This window comes from Triplophysa rosa, linkage group LG20 (assembly GCF_024868665.1).
Source record: "Triplophysa rosa linkage group LG20, Trosa_1v2, whole genome shotgun sequence".
In the NCBI taxonomy this organism is placed as follows: Eukaryota; Metazoa; Chordata; class Actinopteri; order Cypriniformes; family Nemacheilidae; genus Triplophysa; species Triplophysa rosa.
The window spans coordinates 8,060,459-8,080,664 of record NC_079909.1 but is presented as its reverse complement, the minus strand read 5'-3'; the positions used below and the strand labels follow the sequence as shown (position 1 = coordinate 8,080,664).

The following is a 20,206-nucleotide window of genomic DNA, read 5'->3' as shown; positions in this document are numbered from 1 at the left end:
TTGCTTATGTTCTTTACTTCTCATGTGTTTTCTCGTGTCTCGTCAGTGGCCCCGCCCCTCTCATTTCGTGTATTGCCTCCCTGCCGTGTCTAATGTTTCCCACCTGCCCTGTGTCATTATCCCTTGTTTGTGTTCCCTTTAAAATGCCTCATGTTTCATTGTCCTGTGCGGTTCGTTGTGTTTGGTATGTTTCGTGTGACACCGTGTTCCCCGCGTCTCAGCCTTGCCTTGTCCTGTCCGTGAACCTGTTTAGATAAGTGAGTTGTTTTAGTGTTCTTTGGTTTTTGTTTTGCCCCATTGTGGGAAGTTTTTCTTTGTCTTTTCAAGCGTTTTTGGTTATTGTGTTTGTCCCCCATCGTGGGTTTTTATTTTGTTATTAAAGTCTGTTTTGTTTACCCCCTCCTTCTGTCTGCGCCTGGGTTCTGTCCGCCACCGTCCGTGACAATATCTCACATCGAAACACACTAGAACTACTGTAGGTCATTAATAACATGACCTCCGACCACACGTAAATATTAAAAAAATTGAGAAGGTAGTGCTTCATTTTTAAAGATTGTGGACTATCACAAAGAAGATGGTTGAATACGTGTTTTGTAGTGTTCTGCATGTCTGTTCAATGATAATACTGAGCTAACGTGTATTTAAAAAACGGTCAAAATCATTATGTGATTTGATTTTAATTGGTGTCTACATTGTTTACTTACTCATATCTGTATTCAGACACACCTTATTAGGTCTGAACATGCTGCCCGTGGTTTATTGGAAGTAATCAGCCTACAAAAGCAAAAGAAATATGGTTCATGTGGTCATATCAAAATGTTATTATTTAGTATAACTGAATTACCCTGTCTGCATTAGGAAGGCCACAAAAATAATTTTTAAGTTTTTAGTTATCAGACAAAAATGGATTTATGGAAATCTGGGTGTTTGTGTGTATTTGCATGCACTCATCTCCATAAAGCCCACTGACAGATGCATCATGTGACCAAGCTGCACGTTCACAGTCCTCAGGTCTCCTAGGAAACGACCGGATCAGAGTGCACGCTGCTTTCATCCGAACACAAGCTTTCTGAACATTGAACTTGCCCCTCCTCCCAACTTAAGCTGTAATTCAAGTGCGTTATTCAGGAGCGTTCTGATGGGCTGAAAGAAGTCAGTCTTTGTTCGTCCTGTCTGTCTTTCCCACTTTCTCCTCGTTTTATCGCTCGCCCTCGCTGCTGCCCCTCTCTGTCACTCCGGAGATGTGGAGAGCCCTGGAGACTATTATGTGAAAAAACACACGTAGGCGCCTCCAGCAAGAGTTTGGCTGCCAGACAGTCCAGGGTTGTGGACAGTCACCTTGAACTATACTTCACATTGGGTGACATCTAAACTTTCTGGAGATTATTACAGAGCTAACAAGGCACCAGTGGTGCTGATATTCCTCAGATGTTCTGTTTGTTTTATAAAGAATATCAGTATTGAATATCTTTAAAGCGATATCAAATTGCTTTAAAGTTAAACTGCATAAATTCATTTACAGTGAATTTGTTTTTGTGAATACTTCCAATCTCAGATGTGTTATCTACTTTGTGGTGTACTTTTTATTTTGTCAAAACATATTCTTTACCAAAAGATTTGTATTAACGTGCAATACTTACACCACTGGGTCTTCACATTAGAACGGGTCATGACTTAAATGATTTTATATGCCACCTGAATTATTGAAAAGTGGGTCATGTCATTTAATACTGGATCTGATGAACATTTTCACTGGTGCACGGTTTCAAGCTGAAAGTGTGTGTGTAGGTCGCTGTATTTACTTGACCGACTATCCAGTTACACTTCAATGGCACAACAGAATCAATGGCCTGCTTTCAACAAACATGATCCACCTTAGAGAATCATTCTTTTCATTAGGTCTTTTTATTTCTTTATACTTATAGAGGAGTGTCTACATATTACAGTGGTATTGAAGTTAGAGATGCACAACCCATTTGATAATAGATATAATGGATATATTTTATATAATGGAAAAACAGTCATTTGTTATGGCAATGGCAATGGCATTTTATTTATATAGCACTATTTTCTACAACAAAAGTTGACCAATGTGCTTCACAACGGAGAAACAACAAAAAAGGTCTTTAAACTAGACTTAAAAGAAGACACAGATGAGGCCATTTTAACTGAGAAGGGCAGTTCATTCCAAAGTTGTGGAGCAACAACAGAAAAGGCGCGGGAGCCCCTGCACTTCAGCCTCGATTTAGGAATAGACAGTAGTCTTTCTTTAGATGAACGTAGAGATCTAGTTGCCTTCTTTTCCATCAGTAGATCAGAGATGAATGAAGGGGCCAAATCATTCAGCGATTTAAAAACAATAAGCAAGGTTTTAAAATCTACTCTGTAGCGTACAGTATAGTATAATATAATAGTGATTATAGTTTTGTTTTTAGTTTGATTAGTTTGAATGTTTTTAGTTTTATTTAGTTTTATGTTAAATTTTAGTTACATTTTTAGCAATTTTATAGCAATATATTTTTGCTATTTTTTATGTTGCTATATAACAAGATGAATTAATTTCTATTATTATTAAGTTTATTTTAGTTTTTGTATATTATTATAATGTTAGTGCCTTAAACTTATTTCAATTTATTTCCGTGGCAACATTCCAATTTTCGTCCAGTGTATGAAATTTAGTGGCATCTAGTGGTGAGGTTGTGAATTGCAACCAACAGCACACCAACGCTCACCCCTCCCGCTTTGAAGCACTACGTGGCTGACACAGGACAAAGATGTCGTCACTTTTTCGCTTCTTTGCCGAAGAAGATAACATATTTATGAAACGCGTTCTGTAGAGCAGTTTGTCCGTTTAGGGCTTCTGTGGAAACATGGTGAATCCCATTTAAGGGGACCCGCGGTGTATGTAGATAGAAATAACTCATTCTAAGATAATAAAAACATAACGCTTCATTATGTATGGTCTTTATACACCTCTGAAGACATAGTTATGTATATTATATTGCATTTCTCGCAGTAGAGCCTTAAAAAAATTATACACAGCACCTTTAAGTTTTTCCCAATAATTTTTAGGTCAATATTTTATCTGATTTCAATAAACAGAAACGTTTTCAAAGTTTTAACTTTAGTGAAATAAAACAACCTTGCAAAAAACTGTAAAAAGGCTTTGTAAAGTAAATTAAATTTAGTAAAAAGTTCATTTTACCCACATCTTGTAAATTTGCATACTGCTTCTGTAATTTGACATTTTTTACCGTAATTCTAAAATATGTGAAAAATATGTAAAATAAAACAGTAAAATATTTTTTTACAGTGATATAATACACTTTTTATTTGCTTTCATATTTATATTCTTTCTCTTCCCACTAGGTCACAAGTGCACCGAGTCTGTCCTGTCTGTTGAATCTGCACCTGTTCCTTGATCCAGTAGGGGGCAGTACATCAGTTGATTAAGGGCCCTGAGCACCCATCACCCTGAACCCCAACAGACCCGTCACACTGACCCACTCCTCTGATTCTGTCCCTTCTCCACCTGCTCGTCGCTCTCATCCCTCCCTGGAGCTCTCAGGGGCCTTCACCCTCCATGGAGAGCAAGGAGAGGGACGCCAGACCCTCGCTCAGGAGCCCTGCCTCACTCCTGGGAACCTGAGGGAGGGTCCTTTGCACGCACAGAGCTTCCATGATGCCTCAACACTCACAGGTACAATAACTACATGTTACTATAGTAAATACTACAGATTTTTTAAATGCTGGGTGCACAGAATTTCCATAAAATCCTTACAAACTCAATTTTCAGCTAATTTTGGATTGTCAGTTTACATTTTGTCATCTTAAGTGATTTGTTTCATTCTCCCTAGAGTAAATGCATTTAAAATAGTGTTGATCAATGTGGTATCATTGTTCACATATAAACTCCGACTATACTACAATTGTTTTGCATTGCCTGTGGTTCACTGATATGAGTTTGTTTTGTTGCCTTTTTAACTGACAAAGGCAGGAAAGGTGGGAGAATATCTAAGGAAGTTAGATTAAGTGTGTGTTACTTTTTTTGTCCATTAGAGAAACAAAGAGTATCAGCTGTTACTTATAGTAGCTACTATTACTTCTGTAGAATATTGAACTTTGTGGGAATTTCACGTCATTCTCATAAATCAGAGGAACTATACTTTTAATCTAATGAATTTAATTTCACCAGTTTCTTTGATATTATTATTACTGTGAAGATGCCTGGACTAGTATTTCACATCATCCTTCTACCTCTGTTGCGGCAAAAATAAATACATATTCACGTTTTGTGATTTCAGTTGTTTATTCTGGCCATGATAATTATATGTGTCATTTCATTACATGACTGAATGTTTCAAGTCTAAATTATGTAACATGTTCATTTGCATGTAACTCAATACTTTTCATTAATTCTTGTCAGGTCAGCTAATGTGATTATCATTTCGAGTAGACAAACTGAATTCTGAATGTTTCTGTTCATTACACACGCAGATCTGTGCTCCAGTGTGGATTTGCCAGAGGTGGAGATTGTCAGCTTGTTGACAGAGGAGTTGCCCAAATACACTCTGCGGGCAGACCACGTGTTTGGGTACGAGCACGATGACTGGCTGCACACACCCCTGCTGCCACCAGAGGCCGCTCTCGGACTTACACACGAGCAGATCGACGAGACTCTCAAGTACTTCCGTGAGTGAAGTGACCACACATTCCTCTCATATAGATCATTTATTAATATGAAACTGTGACATGTCTGTTAAACCCTGTCAAGACGAACCAGACACATACAAAGTTTGCAAATGATTGTAAGTAAAAAAAAAGCAAAAATAAAATTCTGTCATCATTTATTCACCCTAATTTATTTATGTCTGTGGAACACTAAAGAAGATATTTTGAGAAATTGTGTTCATACAGTGGAAGTCGATGGGGTCCAATATTGTTTGGTTACCAACATTCTTCAAAATATCTTCTTTTGTGTTCTGCAGAAGAAAGAAAATACAGGTTTGTAATGACATGAGATTAAGTAAATGATGAAACAAGAATGGTGAACTATCCGTTTTACAGTAGTTAAGGCTGCAAAGTCTGGAGTAAGGGGTGGGTTGTCAAAAAATGTGACTTTCATTTTTAATCAAATTGACACCGAATAGGATTTTCACCCAAAAATGAAAATTCTGTCATCTTTTACTCGCCTTCGAGTTGTTCCAAATCTGTATAAATGTCTTTGTTCTGATGAACACAGAGAAAGATATTTGGAAGAATGCTTATAACCAAACAGATTTTGCCCCCCATTGACTCCCATAGTAGGAAAAAATACAATGGTTGTCAAAAGTGCCCCAGAACTGTTTGCTGTCTTCAAAATGTCTTCTTTTGTGTTCAACAGAACAAAAAAAGCGGATTTCCCCCGCTACTATGGGAGTCAATGGGGGGCAAGATCTGTCTGGTTATAAGCATTCTTCCAAATATCTTATACAGATTTGGAAAAACTCGAATTTGAGTAAATGATGACAGAATTTTCATTTTTGGTTTTAACGTTTACATTTGTTATTTTGAGGGGTCTCATAAACCCAATGCCCCCCAACCATCACCCAATCATTGACCACTGCAATCTGTGATGGTGCTATTTTAAAGTGCACGTGGCGCGTGATATATATCGAGTTACCCGTCATATTATAGCAGCTGTATTTCATCTGAAGCAATTTAAAGCCCACATTGATTATAGTTTACCTGTAGCTCTCTCACTGACATTGAATTTGCAATATCAACCCCGCACTTGAATCATTAAGCTCCCGTAAACCTCATCATTTGCCATGATGATGACACTCATGTTTTATTATTCATATCTATACTATTAGGAGTGTTAGGAAATGGTGTATCCCTTTGATTCAGTATGTGACCTCACTGAACCAGTTACTGAAGGTTCAAGTGCCACTGTTGACTACTGGGATTGATGCCAACCCCCGGCAGGAAATCAGGGTAGTGCTGTAATCCCATCCACTTCCCTTCCTTGTGGCGCACAGATGCAAATGCCATCAAGAGGATTAGCTGCTTACTGCTTAAGTATAAGCAGACATTCTGCTGTTCTCAGGCCTGGCAGTCTGCCTCCACCCCGTTTCAGACACCTTGATGTTAGACGAGCACTGCAGTATCTGTTCGGTGCTGGATCGGCTAAACTTTCGAAAGTTGGTTGAATTGTGTCTGTGCAGTCTCTAAGAGGAGGTCTTTTAGATTTAGTAGGATTACAAAAAACCCACTTGATCTATAGATGTAACATACATTAATAGTGTTCATTTGTTTGACTTTGTCAGCTTCATGGTGTCAGTAATTGAATAAACACAAAATATAAGCTAAAAGTTAACTCAATTTAATTAATACTTTGTTTATTTCATACATTTTAAAGTGGGAGGAAGGATACAGACTGACCTTTGTCTGGTCCGTCTGACTTGGTTTAGGCTGCTGCTAATTTAGTTGTAATCTATTTGGCAAGGTCAGTGATGATGACCGCCAGTGATGATGTCTAAACACAGCTGTTATGTCTCTGTTTGAATATCTATACATGGTTTGGATTACACTGCTTTTTTAAAGCCTTTGAAAGATTTTGGTATTTATTATGTTACTTGTTTCCTTTTTTCTTTACTGTCTATTTATTATTATGGTTATTGGTTTATGTTATGCTTACTAACAACTGACATAAATTTAGCTTAAGTATGGCAGTAATTATTTTTATTTCAATATATTGAAATATATCTTATATTTCTACCATCATCACTGCTGCACCAGGTTGATCAAATATGAAATTTGTAGATAGGTGGCAGGTAGAAAATTTGGTCAGATTTCAATTTCATGTGATAACATGACCTGCAGTCCCTTATCCACATACCCCTTCAGAATGGGCTAGAAAATATTTGTAGAAAGTTTGGGATATTTGGATCATTTAGATCTTACTGTTTCTGTGTGACTGTGACGTTGGTGAAGTTTCCTCATTCTCTGTCTTTCTTTTTAAGCTCTCGATGTGTGGTTTCAGGTCAGATTTTAATACCATTTCATGTGGTGACAAGACTTGCAGTCCACCATCCACAACTGAAATATTTGCATGGGTGTAAATTAATATTTGATAGAGCCCTTTCAGAATTGGGCTAGAAGGTTTTTGTGACCCAGATACGAGATAAGCAACTTTTTAGAGTAACAGAATATGTGATAAAAATCTGAAAATATATGAAGAGTTTATTGGCAAAAACAGAACCTCCCAGCTGTAAATTGATATTACGTGGAATGCAAAATAAAAACATGACTTTTGAATTTTTTTTAAAACAGAGTTATCTGTTTTTGAAAATGAACCGTTTATGTATTTTATATGTATGTATACTGTATATGGGTAATTGACAAATAAACCGTACCATGTGTCTTATGGTGCAACAGCAAAAATCTAGAAAAAAAAACTGTTAATAATATATTATTTTATATTAAATAGAAGAAAATAATTTAAAAATAGCATTTTTTTGCTGTCATAGGACACATGCAGTTTATTTGTCAACTACCCATACATACAAATATATTTTAATGATATTTTTTTAAAGAGATATTTACAGTTGTTGTATATTATTTATAAGTGAATTAAGCCAAATATTATTGCCTCATATTCTTATAATGGAATTTACTCGACATTTTATTCAGCTAAAGATGTTGGGCTAAAGCATTTGACAGTAAGATTCACACATGGACATGTGTTGTTGTGAGTGTGGGAGTGTCTGTCCCACTGCAGCAGTATTATGACATTAATCTGGATCATACCATATTCTCTTTGCACGGGGGGTGTTTTATCTGCACAGCATCACTAGCTTTTTAATATCAAATGATATAAATTCCCTCATAATAATCCTAACAAGGTTCAAAACCCCAAGTCTCCATATCACTAAAAAATATCAAATCTTGGATATACTATATAGCACATATCTCCTCAAGTTGTCCTTGGCTGGCCTCCTCACACAGTTGAGCTCCTCCTGTGGCTCAGTGCAGACAGGTGAGTCTGAGCTGCCATCAGTCACCAGCAGCAGTGACACACATGCACTTCAACAGATTCAATAACAACTTCAGCACTGAGAACACACAGGCGCTTGTGCATTAGTGCATTTCAGCAAGAATTTGACAGACGGACGCAGATCCCGGTGTCAAAAATTAGCTGAGCACACACAGACTGAGAGAAAGAGAGAGAGAGAGCGATACGGACAGACTGCATCGCGCAGAGGGGACCGCAGTAGAGGTGAGGTGCAGAAATGGAGGAAGGGAATGTAGAGGTCTGGAGCTCTTCAGGAATGGACGAGAGCGAGAGAGATAGCAGCACAAGTCATGATGAGGACGATGATGAAACAGAGGAGGAAGATGCACCCGACAATAGTGGATTGTGCAGAGAGCTGGTACAAGGTAACTGATGTTGAGTAGTTTTGGGAAGGTGGAGGAACCAAGAGGGAAGAGTTAGGGACATGAAGGTCATAAACACTGCAGTGGCAGTTATGTGCAGCCTCATGTGCAGAAGGTCTTACACACACACACACAGCTTCAATTTCTGTTTATTGCGTGCAAGAAAACAATCAGTTTCAGTTTTATAGTGCATGACAAAAAGGACTGACAGCAAAGCTGCATACTTTGAGAAATTGCGCAATGTAAAATTACAACGATGTGAACAGATATGTGATGAAATAAAAGTGACAAATGACATAAAAGTGACAGTGTGGTAAACTAATAAGGCCGCAAGAATGTAAACAACGTGAAAGTAAATTTAAAGAAATTATTAGGAAAGATAAACCAAAGATTAACATGAAATGTTCTTACATTTTTACATATTCATAGATATTTTTCCGCTTTCATAAAAGTGAATCACAAACACATTAGGTTTTTGATTGACAGATGAAAGTTTTAACCTTGTGAATACATGGAACGTGTGATACGTGTGTGAAATGTTTAACGCAGATAACCTTTGTTTGATGTGTGCTAGATTTACCCGCACCTTACTTACATTATACACAATCACATCTCACATTCATTAACCTTTATGTGCTAAGGTAAGGGTAAAAACTTTTAGAAGGTCATCTGTTTTTATGACTTGATTATTTATGTTTTTAAATAGCATCAGAGCTAAACATTAAGTTTAACCATGCGCTTGGGCTTTTCTGGCTTGGTGTATTGAATGATGTAGGATGGCCCTTAATTCTGTAAATCACTTTAATCTGTCGTGTCACTTATCCTGAATACAGAAGATCAGTCGAGCTTGTAGTGTGGGTTATGTTCTGTCTTACTATCCTTATGTCCTTAATTTAGTCAGTGACGTAATTCACAGCTGAAAAAACTCCTTTCAGGTGTGTTGAGCAGATTTAGCAGACTTGGCCATCGGCCAGGACATGTGAAGAACAGACAGATGACACTTACAACCACATATACTGTATACTCGCTGACAGAAATCAACTGTTTCAGGAGCCACATTTGACATTGGACATCAATAGCGATACAGAAAGAAGCAAAAATTCCCTAGAGCCAAACAAGATAATAGAAATATATTAAACTGTAGGACTACGCTAAAAAATATGCTTTAATGTGACATTATTATGTAAGATGACATGATATTATTATTATCTTTAATATTAGCCAATACTTCACAACATAAATAGTTTATACTCAGATGAATCTATTTAACATCTGTTTAGCTTGTCTGTGTTTGTATTTTTTGTATAATGTTGTATTGTCTTGAAAATAGTGTATCAATGTTGAGGGAATGTCACACAACCAGTCCATGTTGGCATCTTATTATTGTTTGATTGAATGCACACCCTTTGACCGCTATGCTTTATACAGTATCTCACAGAAGTGAGTACACCCCTCACATTTTTGTACATATTTTATTATATCGTTTCATGTGACAACACTGAAGAAATTACACTTTGCTACAATGTAAAGTAGTGAGTGTACAGCTTGTATAACAGTGTAAATTTGCTGTCCCCTCAAAATAACTCAACACACAGCCATTAATGTCTAAACCACTGGCTACAAAAGTGAGTAGACCCCTAAGTGAAAATGTCCAAATTGGGCCCAATTAGTCATTTTCTTTCCCCGGTGTCATGTGATTCTTTAGTGTTACAAGGTCTCAGGTGTGAATGGGGAGCAGCTGTGTTAAATTTGGTGTTATCGCTCTCACTCTCTCATACTGGTCACTGGAAGTTCAACATGGCACCTCATGGCAAAGAACTCTCTGAGGATCTGAAACAAAGAATTGTTGCTCTACATAAAGATGGCCTAGGCTATAAGAAGATTGCCAAGACCATGAAACTGAGCTGCAGCACGGTGGCCAAGACCATACAGCGGTTTAACAGGACAGGTTCCACTCAGAACAGGCCTCGCCATGGTCGACAAAGAAGTTGAGTGCACGTGCTCAGTGTCATATCCAGAGGTTGTCTTTGAGAAATAGACGTATGAGTGCTGCCAGCATTGCTGCAGAGGTTGAAGGGGTGGGGGGTGGTCAACCTGTCAGTGCTCAGACCATACGCCGCACACTGCATCAAATTGGTCTGCATGGCTGTTGTCCCAGAAGGAAGCCTCTTCTAAAGATGAAAGCCTGCAAACAGTTTGCTGAAGACAAGCAGACTAAGGACATGGATTACTGGAACCATGTCTTATGGTCTGATGAGACCAAGATAAACTTATTTGGTTCAGATGGTGTCAAGCGTGTGGGGCGGTAACAAGGTGAGGAGTACAAAGACAAGTGTGTCTTGCCTACAGTCAAGCATGGTGGTGGGAGTGTCATGGTCTGGGGCTGCCTGAGTGCTGCTGGCTCTGGGGAGCTACAGTTCATTGAGAGAATCATGAATGCCAACATGTACTGTGACACACTGAAGCAGAGCATGATCCCCTCCCTTCGGAGACTGGGCCCCAGGGCAGCATTCCAACATGATAACGACCCAAAAAGAAGCTAGGGTAAAGGTGATGGACTGGCCAAGCATGTCTCCAGACCTAAACCCTATTGAGCATCTGTGGGGCATCCTCAAACGGAAGGTGGAGCAGTGCAAGGTCTCTAACATCCACCAGCTCCGTGATGTCGTCATGGAGGAGTGGAAGAGGACTCCAGTGGCAACCTGTGAAGCTCTGGTGAACTCCATGCCCAAGAGGGTTAAGGCAGTGCTGGAAAATAATGGTGGCCACAAAAAATATTGACACTTTGGGCCCAATTTGGACATTTTCACTTAGGGGTCTACTCACTTTTGTAGCCAATGGTTTAGACATTAATGACTGTGTGTTGAGTTATTTTGAGGAACAGCAAATTTACACCGTTATACAAGCTGTACACTTGTACACATTTAGAAGGGCCATAGAGAGTCATTGAAGTGTTGCTGGAACCTTTGCCTTCAAACTTATCTCTGTATTTTTTAATAGTTGCTGTTGTGGAAAGCATATTAAACTCACTTTACTTTAAACGGCAGATAGCAACACAAAATTAAAATTTCCTCTTACATATAAATGATTGCAGCTGTCAAAGCCTGTATGTGCATGTAGCTTGTACTTGCATGACACATTACCTGCTGTTTTTCTAACCTGTAGGGAAGATTTTTTTTGCCTTGGTATTGCTTTGTTCTCTTTTTTTCTCCAGTACATTTCAGCGTGTTAGTGTTGAAGGTTAAATCTTTCATTAATGTGGAGTCTGCTGTGCCAAGATGCAGTGCTATGAATCTCTGTCAAGCTCTTATGTTAGCAAAGTCAAACCCGCCTCATTCCTGCCGAGCTTTGATTATGCCTCAGGGAAAGACATCAAGTGAAAATTCAAGTGGTAAATATACGAAAGCAGCAGAAATCCTCAGTGATTTTAAACTCAGCAATTTTAGTATAATAATTATTGTTGTTTAATTATACAAACATATCTGGGAAATACCTGGAATAAAAGTAGCATTCCTATTAATCTTGATGATATTAGATATATTATCTAGTATTTTAATTATATTGTTAAATTGTAAAACCAGTCCTGTCCTGGATCTGTGTTGTGATGGTACTGCTCCTTCAGGAGATGTTTGTAAATGCAGAGCTGATTGGTATTTGTGAGTAGAGATGAGAATGAGAGATTTATCTCTTAATAAGGATCAGGCTGAGGAGAAGCCGTGTTCTTGAATGCATAGACTGTCTATGTTTAGCCTTGTCTTGGCTGGCTCACTTTGCCTCTGCAGTGCTGTGTAATGCACCTGTACATTCAAACAATTATAATTTATGCCTGTATACACAACAACACTATTCCACTAATTTCACTATTTGTTCAATACATATGCTATAAATCATGTTACAATCTATCATATGAACCCATGCTTATTTTAAATATACTGTACATACGGTACATTACTCCATACTTATTGAAGATGTTTTTTCATTCTAATACTTGTATCATGAAGCCTTTTGCTGTTGTCAAAAAAGTTGTCAACCCTGTTGTCGCTACTGTATCTCACTGTCAAGGTTGTTATCTCTACTGTATCTCACAGTCAACCCTGTTGTCTCTACTGTATCTCACAGTCAACCCTGTTGTCTCTACTGTATCTCATTGTCAACCTTGTTGTCTCTACTGTATCTCACAGTCAACCCTGTTGTCTCTACTGTATCTCACAGTCAACCCTGTTGTGTCTACTGTATCTCACTGTCAACCTTGTTGTCTCTACTGTATCTCATAGTCAACCCTGTTGTCTCTACCGTATCACATAGTAAACCCTTTTGCCTCATCTGTATCTCGCTCTCAACCCTGTTGTCTCTACTGTATCTCACTGTTAACCTTGTTGTCTCCACTGTATCTCACAGTCAACCCTGTTGTCTCTACTGTATCTCACTGTTAACCTTGTTGTCTCTACTGTATCTCACAGTCAACACTGTTGTCTCTACTGTATCTCACAGTCAACCTTGTTGTCTCTACTGTATCTCATAGCCAGCCCTGTTGTCTCATATGTATCTCGCTCTCAACCCTGTTGTCTCTACTGTATCTCACTGTTAACACTGTTGTCTCCACTCATCGTTTCCTCTGCAGTGATGTGCTCAGAGAGAGTTGGTCAGATCACGAAGACATATCATGATATCGAGGCAGTTACACATTTGCTTGAGGAGGTGAGAGACAGTCTCGCACATATTAGATGGTGATGTAAATTATGCCGTTGTTCTTCCACTCATGGCATAATAAAAGTCCCACACATGACGGTGTTTCTCTGCAGAAAGAGAGGGATCTGGAATTGGCAGCCCGGATTGGCCAATCGCTGCTCAATCAAAATAAAGAACTGACTGAACGCAACAAACTACTGGACGAACAGCTGGAAATTGCCCAGGAAGAGGTCATTAAATTACTACTTAGAGGTCATGATAAATAAACAAACAAATAGCGCAGGTGTCCTGCATTCTCTCCCTATATAGCATGCATTTTAAAAATGCTGGTCTTTCCTATAAGATTACTATTTTAAATAGCATTTTATGTCTGTTTTCTACAGAATGATGTTACAGATGTTGATGCACTCACTGTTTTTTTTCCTGTATACATTTTAACACTGATTTTGGATCTGTTCTTACAGGTAGCACAGCTGCGTCATGAGCTCTCTATGAGAGATGATCTCCTGCACTTTTATGCCAGCACTGAAGATCTCGAGCATGCCACAGAATCAGTGTAAGTGTAACAAACACACGCACACACACGCACACACACACACGCACACACACACACACACACGCACACACACACACACACACACACACACACGAGAGAGTTATCAAGGACTTGATTCTGTGATACTAGTTTCTTACTCTTTTTTTCAGACTTCGAAATGATATACAGATACGGAGTGATTCATCAACATGTCTCAGCAGCTATGTCAATTATGACTTTCTGCAACAGAAACTCAAGGGTTTGGAGGACGAGAACTTCAACTTGCGCTCAGAGGTGCATTAAATATGGGTTTTAGTTAATAGTTATTAATTTCTCTTAATAATATGTATACATATTAACATTTTTCTAAGGTCATGAGGATTCTGTGATTTTTGCATATGTGCGCATAATTTCCAATTTAAAAAATGTGGAAATGTATTTATAAATCATGGTTTCTGGGTGAAAATGTTAATCACAGATGCATGTCAGCGAATAAGACCCACTGTCACAAAAAATACAAAAAATCAAACAAACTGGTCGGTAACCATCAGTACTATGTCACATATTAGTGTTTTCATATCTATAATTTATCTTTCAGGCTGATGAGTTAACATTTGAGACCAGCAATTATGAGGAACAAGAACAACGGCTTATGATGGTGTGTGTGGATGAGCTCTGTGAGTAAACTACATTACCCATAATGCCCAGCTCATCATTCAATATGACTTACAGGTTATCTCCATAACATACTGACATTTCCTGGTCTTTTTCGACTCTCTCGCCAGCGACTGTGAATAAGCAGGTCGGATCACTGTCGGAAGAGTTGGCACGAAGAGTGGAAGATTCTTTAAGGCAACAAGAGGAGATTAGTGTTCTTCTGGGACAGATTGTCGACCTGGAACAGCGCTGCAAAGGGGTTAGACACACACCACACATGCACGAACACCACACACATACACTTTAAAAAATATAGAAGATGTGGTGCAGAAAAAGTTAAACTGTATATTTCTTTATAATCAACCTTTTTTCTTCAGCTCACCTCTGAGAACGAGGAGCTGACCCAACATCTGAACGCCTCACGAGAAATACAGTCACAGCTTAAAACAGAGGTAAGATCCTCACTTCAAATCAACACAGATGTTAAAAACAAAGATGGCAAGCATTTTTACTGGTTCTTTATTTAAGAAAAGCTCAACTGATTTCCTCAGAATTGGATCACACGTACAGTAGTGGCAAAAAAGTGATGCCTGCTTGAAGTCTTCACCTGTCATTCAAATATATTATTGAAGATGTATTAAAAATGTTATGTGCATGTTGCATAGCTGCTTGTTATGTAAACTATGTAAACTGAAGAATTTAAGGCTTGCCAACAAATTGGCAAAAAATTACAATATATGCATAAATTGGAGCATGACTTCTGTAGTCAGAAACAAGAGAGGATCAACAAAATAACTAATAACTTATTTCTATGCATTCTCTATGTGTATTTTCCCTGATATGCTGTTGTTTTCCCTTTCACCAAATAATTTTGTTGAATGAAAGAATGGTGCAACACCACTCTTTCTTGAAATTTTTTTTATTTATTTATTAACTTATTTACCTTTTTTATTCCGTTTGAATTTTTTACTTTTGGTTGCACGTCCTCTTTTCTGATGGTTGAGCATTTTTCCTTAAAACAGTTTTTGTAAAATAAATACCTTAACCAAGTGCTGTTTTATGTTCACTTTGTGCCAAACTTCTCATATTTTAATGCTTTACCTGCTGAGTCATTAAAACAAATATTGTGCAAATATCCCCTCCATATTTGTGGCTACTACTGTACTACTTTTCAAATATTTTTCCTGACATGTGTTGTCTTGTAAGATTATTTTTTCTTTTTAAATATTTTACAATGGAGCTCCTACCACAATTAAACACTTTTTTTTTTTTAACAGCATAAAATGATAAAGTCACGCTCATGTGTTGCTATGCTGTGCTAATATCATTGACAAAACTTTGTCTCCCTCTGGTGGCAGCTGAAGGAACTGCAGGAGAGATATTCTGAATGTGAGGATATGTTACACGAAGCAAGGGAAGATATAAAGAACCTGCGTAATAAGAGTCTTCCTAACAGCACGGTGCAGCGTTACAGCACCCTGGCTGCCATCTTCCCGATGGACTCACTTGCAGCTGAGATCGAAGGAACCTTCCGGAAAGGCCTCGACAGCCCGGCACCCACTGAATACAAGTAAGTCACAAACTCAGTACACCTTACTATGTTCATTATCTATGGTTAACGTAAATGACCATGAATTTTCTGTCACAGGAATCACCCATTGCGTGTGTTTGAGACTGTGAAAGTAGCCAATCAGGTGACTCGGCTGCGTTCTCAAAGCCAGTCTCCTATGGTCCCGGGTTCGAGTCCTGCATCATTGCGCTCAAGTCGAATCAGTACGCCGCGTACCAGTTATCACGAATCATACTCTGCCAGTGTCAACCTAGAAGATAAACACTCTCCTCCGAAACACACAGAGGATCATGGGTCAGTATATATTATATATGTGTGATTTTCACTCTCAAAATGATTATGAATTATAACACATATTTCACACACAGATTGCAGGAGTTAAAGCGTATGGGCGAGCCTGGGACACCGGGCGGGCAGGATCTAGAGGCAGCGCTGCGGTCTCTTTCAGAGCGTCAGGAGAGCCACACGTCAGAGCGGCCGTTCTTCGAGGTGGAGAGAGAGAGGAAACTGCGCGCCCTGCAGAGCAGAAGCAGTGGAGGTGGATCCAGTGGATTCCTGACGCCCAATGACAGCGTCATTTCCACAGGAACCAATTACTCTGGTAGCTCTACACACTCGTCTGGATCAGGATCCTCCCGCTCGTACCTGCCTGAACGTCTGCAGATAGTTAAGCCACTGGAGGGTGAGCAGACAGAGATTACAAACAATCTATTGTTTTCTAAATGGCACTTTTAAATTCCCTCCAGTCACGTTTTTTTCTAAGAGGAATGTTTAAGTTTGTTTTCTTGCCGTTGTCTGCAGGTTCAGTCACTCTGCACCAATGGCAACAACTTGCGAAGCCCAATCTTGGAGGCATCCTTCAGCCACGGCCCGGCGTCCTCACCAAAGACTTCAGAGAGCTGGACATAGATCTTCAGCATGTCTACAGCCTCAATGACCTGGAGGAGGATGAGCCGGATCCGTCCAAATTCCCAAACCTCCTTCATGGCACTGTTGGTAAGAGGCGTTCACCTGCAACAACACATTATTTATCTTGATTTTTTTTAAAGTCAAGCCGTTTCCAAATTGTTTTTTTTTCCAATTGTTTTTTGACATTTCTTCATGTCCATGGCTATTATCATGGTTTTAATCCTCCTTGCTTTCATTGTAGAGCTATAGATACTGTAGGTGCATAGTTCATGCATACAGTAGTTGAATTTTAGTATGTGTTTGTGTGTTTCCTCACATCACCGCAGTCACTTCATCCGGACCTAACATCCCTCACAACTGTCTCACACACCCCACCAGTAGCTGTCAGATCCTTCATCCCTCTGTTCTCCTGTCCTCCTTCTCCAACAGGTAAGACATGATAATAACACTCGTTCTCATAATGCCTGTTTCGGAACTGTCATTCATTCATTAAAATGGCTTGCTGGCTTTAAATGACAATTTCATAAAAATAAAACACTGGGATTAGTTCTAGGGTTTATTTTGCAAAAATGGTACAAATTGTAACTATGAAAAAATTATGACAATGAGCTGTGGCTGATGCTTTTGTCCTTACTGTCTTGTTTTACAGTAAAAATATCTAAAAATTCCTAAATTAAGATACATTTACTTCACAAGGAAAGTGATTCAAGATACTTAGTCTTGTTTTATAGATAGTTCCCATTTGCCAATGAGGTAAAAATAATCTTGAATTTACTTTGATCTTTTTCTTAAGTACCTAAATTAACATTATTTTTCTTACACCATTTTTTGGCTTGTTTTAAACATAATCTTACTTAATTATTATGTTTTCTTGCATAAAACTAGACAAAATATCTTAGGTCACCTTCCTTGTCAGGTAAATCTATGTATTATCAAAATGTATTAAGAACTTTTAGATACTAGAAAACCAGACAAAAATGCTTAGTAAGAAATTCTTCCACATTTTCATCTACAGTATATACCCCAGCCTAATTTTCCTATTCTTTTATGTTTATTGTCCCTTCCTCCCTGTATAACAGGAAACGTTGGAACCGGCTCTTTGTACAGTTATAATATCATCTTCCATAACGTAAGAAGTGTCAGGCATGATTTAAAAAAAAATACCAGGATCATTTCAGAACTATAAACTTCGGAAATCTAACTCACTTATTTTTCTAACCTTGGGCTTTATTCCTTTCTCATGAACATAAAACATTTGATCAAGATTTTTTGTTATTCATTCAGTCTTCTCTCCTGTACATATGTACTGTACACTGGGCTTCAAAAGTCTCAGACTACTGTAGATATCATTAAAAATGCTTTTTAATTTCTATTTAATTATTCTACATTTAATTAATTAATTTTCTATTTTATTAAAATACATTTTGAATCAGATCTCAATATGGCCTGAGACGTTTGAAGCCAGTGCTATTATATAAAATGATATTGTAATATATAACACACTGCTTGTCAAATACAGTTATGTTTTAATAAAAACTAAAACATTAATATACTAACACTACACTGTGCATGTTATTTACTAAACACTATTATTAAATGCATTCTTTAGTTTTGAAACCTGTGTCATTGTCATCTTTCATTTATTTGTAAGCATTATAATTTCTATTTCTTACCAAAACATGCTTGATCTGTTTTTGCTGGGTTCTCACATGGAGTCTTTCCCTTTTTCCCCAGCGTTCGGACCCGCAGTGCGTCCGCTTGTGGGAGCTGTGAGCACACGATGACTTCATCAGGCCTCCAGCGGGTCTCTGGGTCCCCAGCGCACGTCCACCCATCTGCCAACCCTTCATCCCTCGGCCTGCTGCAGCTGGTTTCAGAGCACGGGATCTCAGCTTCCACCCGACCCATCTCTCCTCTCACTCAGAAAGCCCTGGCCGCTCACACTACAACCTCAGACTTTGGTAGTACTGAACAAAGAAACAGAGAGCAGACGCATCAGAGCATTTTCAGCCTCAATCTTGTGGAAAAACTCAGAAGTCTGGGCCTCTATAAAGTGGTGGCACGAGGCTTGGTGGATTTTAGTAGGAAAGAGATGCCGGACTCAAATAACAGTCACGCGTGAAGCTCGCAGAGCATTAAAAGAGGCATTCTGCACATCATCTTCATTTTGGCACGCAGCTGATTTATTCCCATTTATTATGGGGCATTGTTTAAAGCCATATTGACTGAAAGACATATGGAGTTGTTTGCATCTTTAGGGATGATGTTTTATTTAATGTTTGTGGCACTGGTTTTAAGTAAACAATATAGACTAAACCAGAAAGTCAAATACATTCGTTTTTTGTACAATTGTGTTCACAGGGTGTCTCTACAGAAGGGAATTGCTGTACATTTTTTAAACATGTCCTCTGTTGTAGAGAATCTGTGTCACCATCTTTCTTGGAATCACTGTGTTTTAATATGTGGAAAATGTTGTTTTGTAGCAACACTACAGAAAAACGCACTTTATCTGACTTCTGTTTTGCTTGCTGCCAACCAAGCATCAGAAAAGTGTGAAGTGCGCACCGTTTCCTGAGAAATGTTGGTTGATAGCAGCACTTTTCTGAACGTTCAAATCTTCTTTTATTCCCAGAGAATGCATGGTACATTATGTGAGGTTATGTAGTGTATGTGCAACGTGTACGCTGTAAAAACGACAAACTCTTGTTTGGGAAACATTTTACAGTCCGGTCCGGTTTTTCTTTTAAATGTGTTTTAATTCAAGAACATCTCCTGTGATGACACCGCTGTACATGCACTTTCATTCAAATGTATGTAAACTCATTTAAATATCACACAAACACATTTTCACCAGTACGTTGATGATTGTTTTGTCAGAATCGGGGATGCAAAAATACAGTAAGTTAATGAACAGTGATGCAGTGGCCGAGAGACACGAACACATGATTTTCAGTTGATTATACAGTATATACATTCATCTTCAGCCAAAATCTATATGTGACTGCTGTTTTATCAACATTTGTACTTGAAGGACGTGAGATGAAAATGAGATATTCGGTGTTGTCTGTTGAGGGCGTGTCTTATCCAGAATTGTAGAAAAAATATGTAAAGTAAATATTGAAATGAATATATTTAAAATATAATAAGTAGTGGTAAACCACAACTGTCACACTTGTAGAATATGCAAAGAATTGATAAACACGTTGCAAGCTTGAGCAATTGTATTGTCACAAAGCCTTTCACTTGTTACACATTGTAATGAAGCCCTTATAGGTAAATAAACCTGGACACTGTAAAACATTGTGTTACGTGGGAATTAAAAAAATCACTGTATTTTTACTGAATGTTCTTATTTTCTCTTGTCTGTTATGTGTATAACTCAATTCTCCCTTTTTTTAAATGCATAAATGTTGAAATTGACACAACGC

General features: G+C 38.3%; 1 protein-coding gene across 4 annotated transcripts; it reads left to right on the top strand.

The window, feature by feature from the left end:
• The first annotated feature begins 3,477 nt into the window (after positions 1–3,477).
• Positions 3,478–20,089, top strand: hap1 (huntingtin associated protein 1). Of its 4 annotated transcripts, none has more exons than XM_057362312.1 (15): positions 3,478–3,700; positions 4,498–4,692; positions 13,040–13,116; positions 13,221–13,337; positions 13,572–13,663; positions 13,813–13,936; positions 14,241–14,319; positions 14,428–14,558; positions 14,677–14,751; positions 15,658–15,869; positions 15,948–16,163; positions 16,238–16,551; positions 16,671–16,865; positions 17,105–17,207; positions 18,513–20,088. In XM_057362312.1, exons 3-15 carry the CDS (start codon positions 13,042–13,044, stop codon positions 18,898–18,900), a joined length of 2,121 nt encoding a protein of 706 aa, XP_057218295.1. In that variant the 5' UTR covers positions 3,478–3,700; positions 4,498–4,692; positions 13,040–13,041; the 3' UTR covers positions 18,901–20,088. The 4 variants fall into 4 exon arrangements, with proteins under 4 accessions (XP_057218295.1, XP_057218297.1, XP_057218296.1 ...); XM_057362313.1 differs by lacking the exons at positions 3,478–3,700; positions 4,498–4,692 and adding exons at positions 8,024–8,421; positions 17,858–17,907 and having other exon boundaries at positions 18,513–18,627; XM_057362311.1 differs by lacking the exons at positions 3,478–3,700; positions 4,498–4,692 and adding an exon at positions 8,024–8,421 and having other exon boundaries at positions 18,513–20,089.
• Positions 20,090–20,206: the final 117 nt, after the last annotated feature.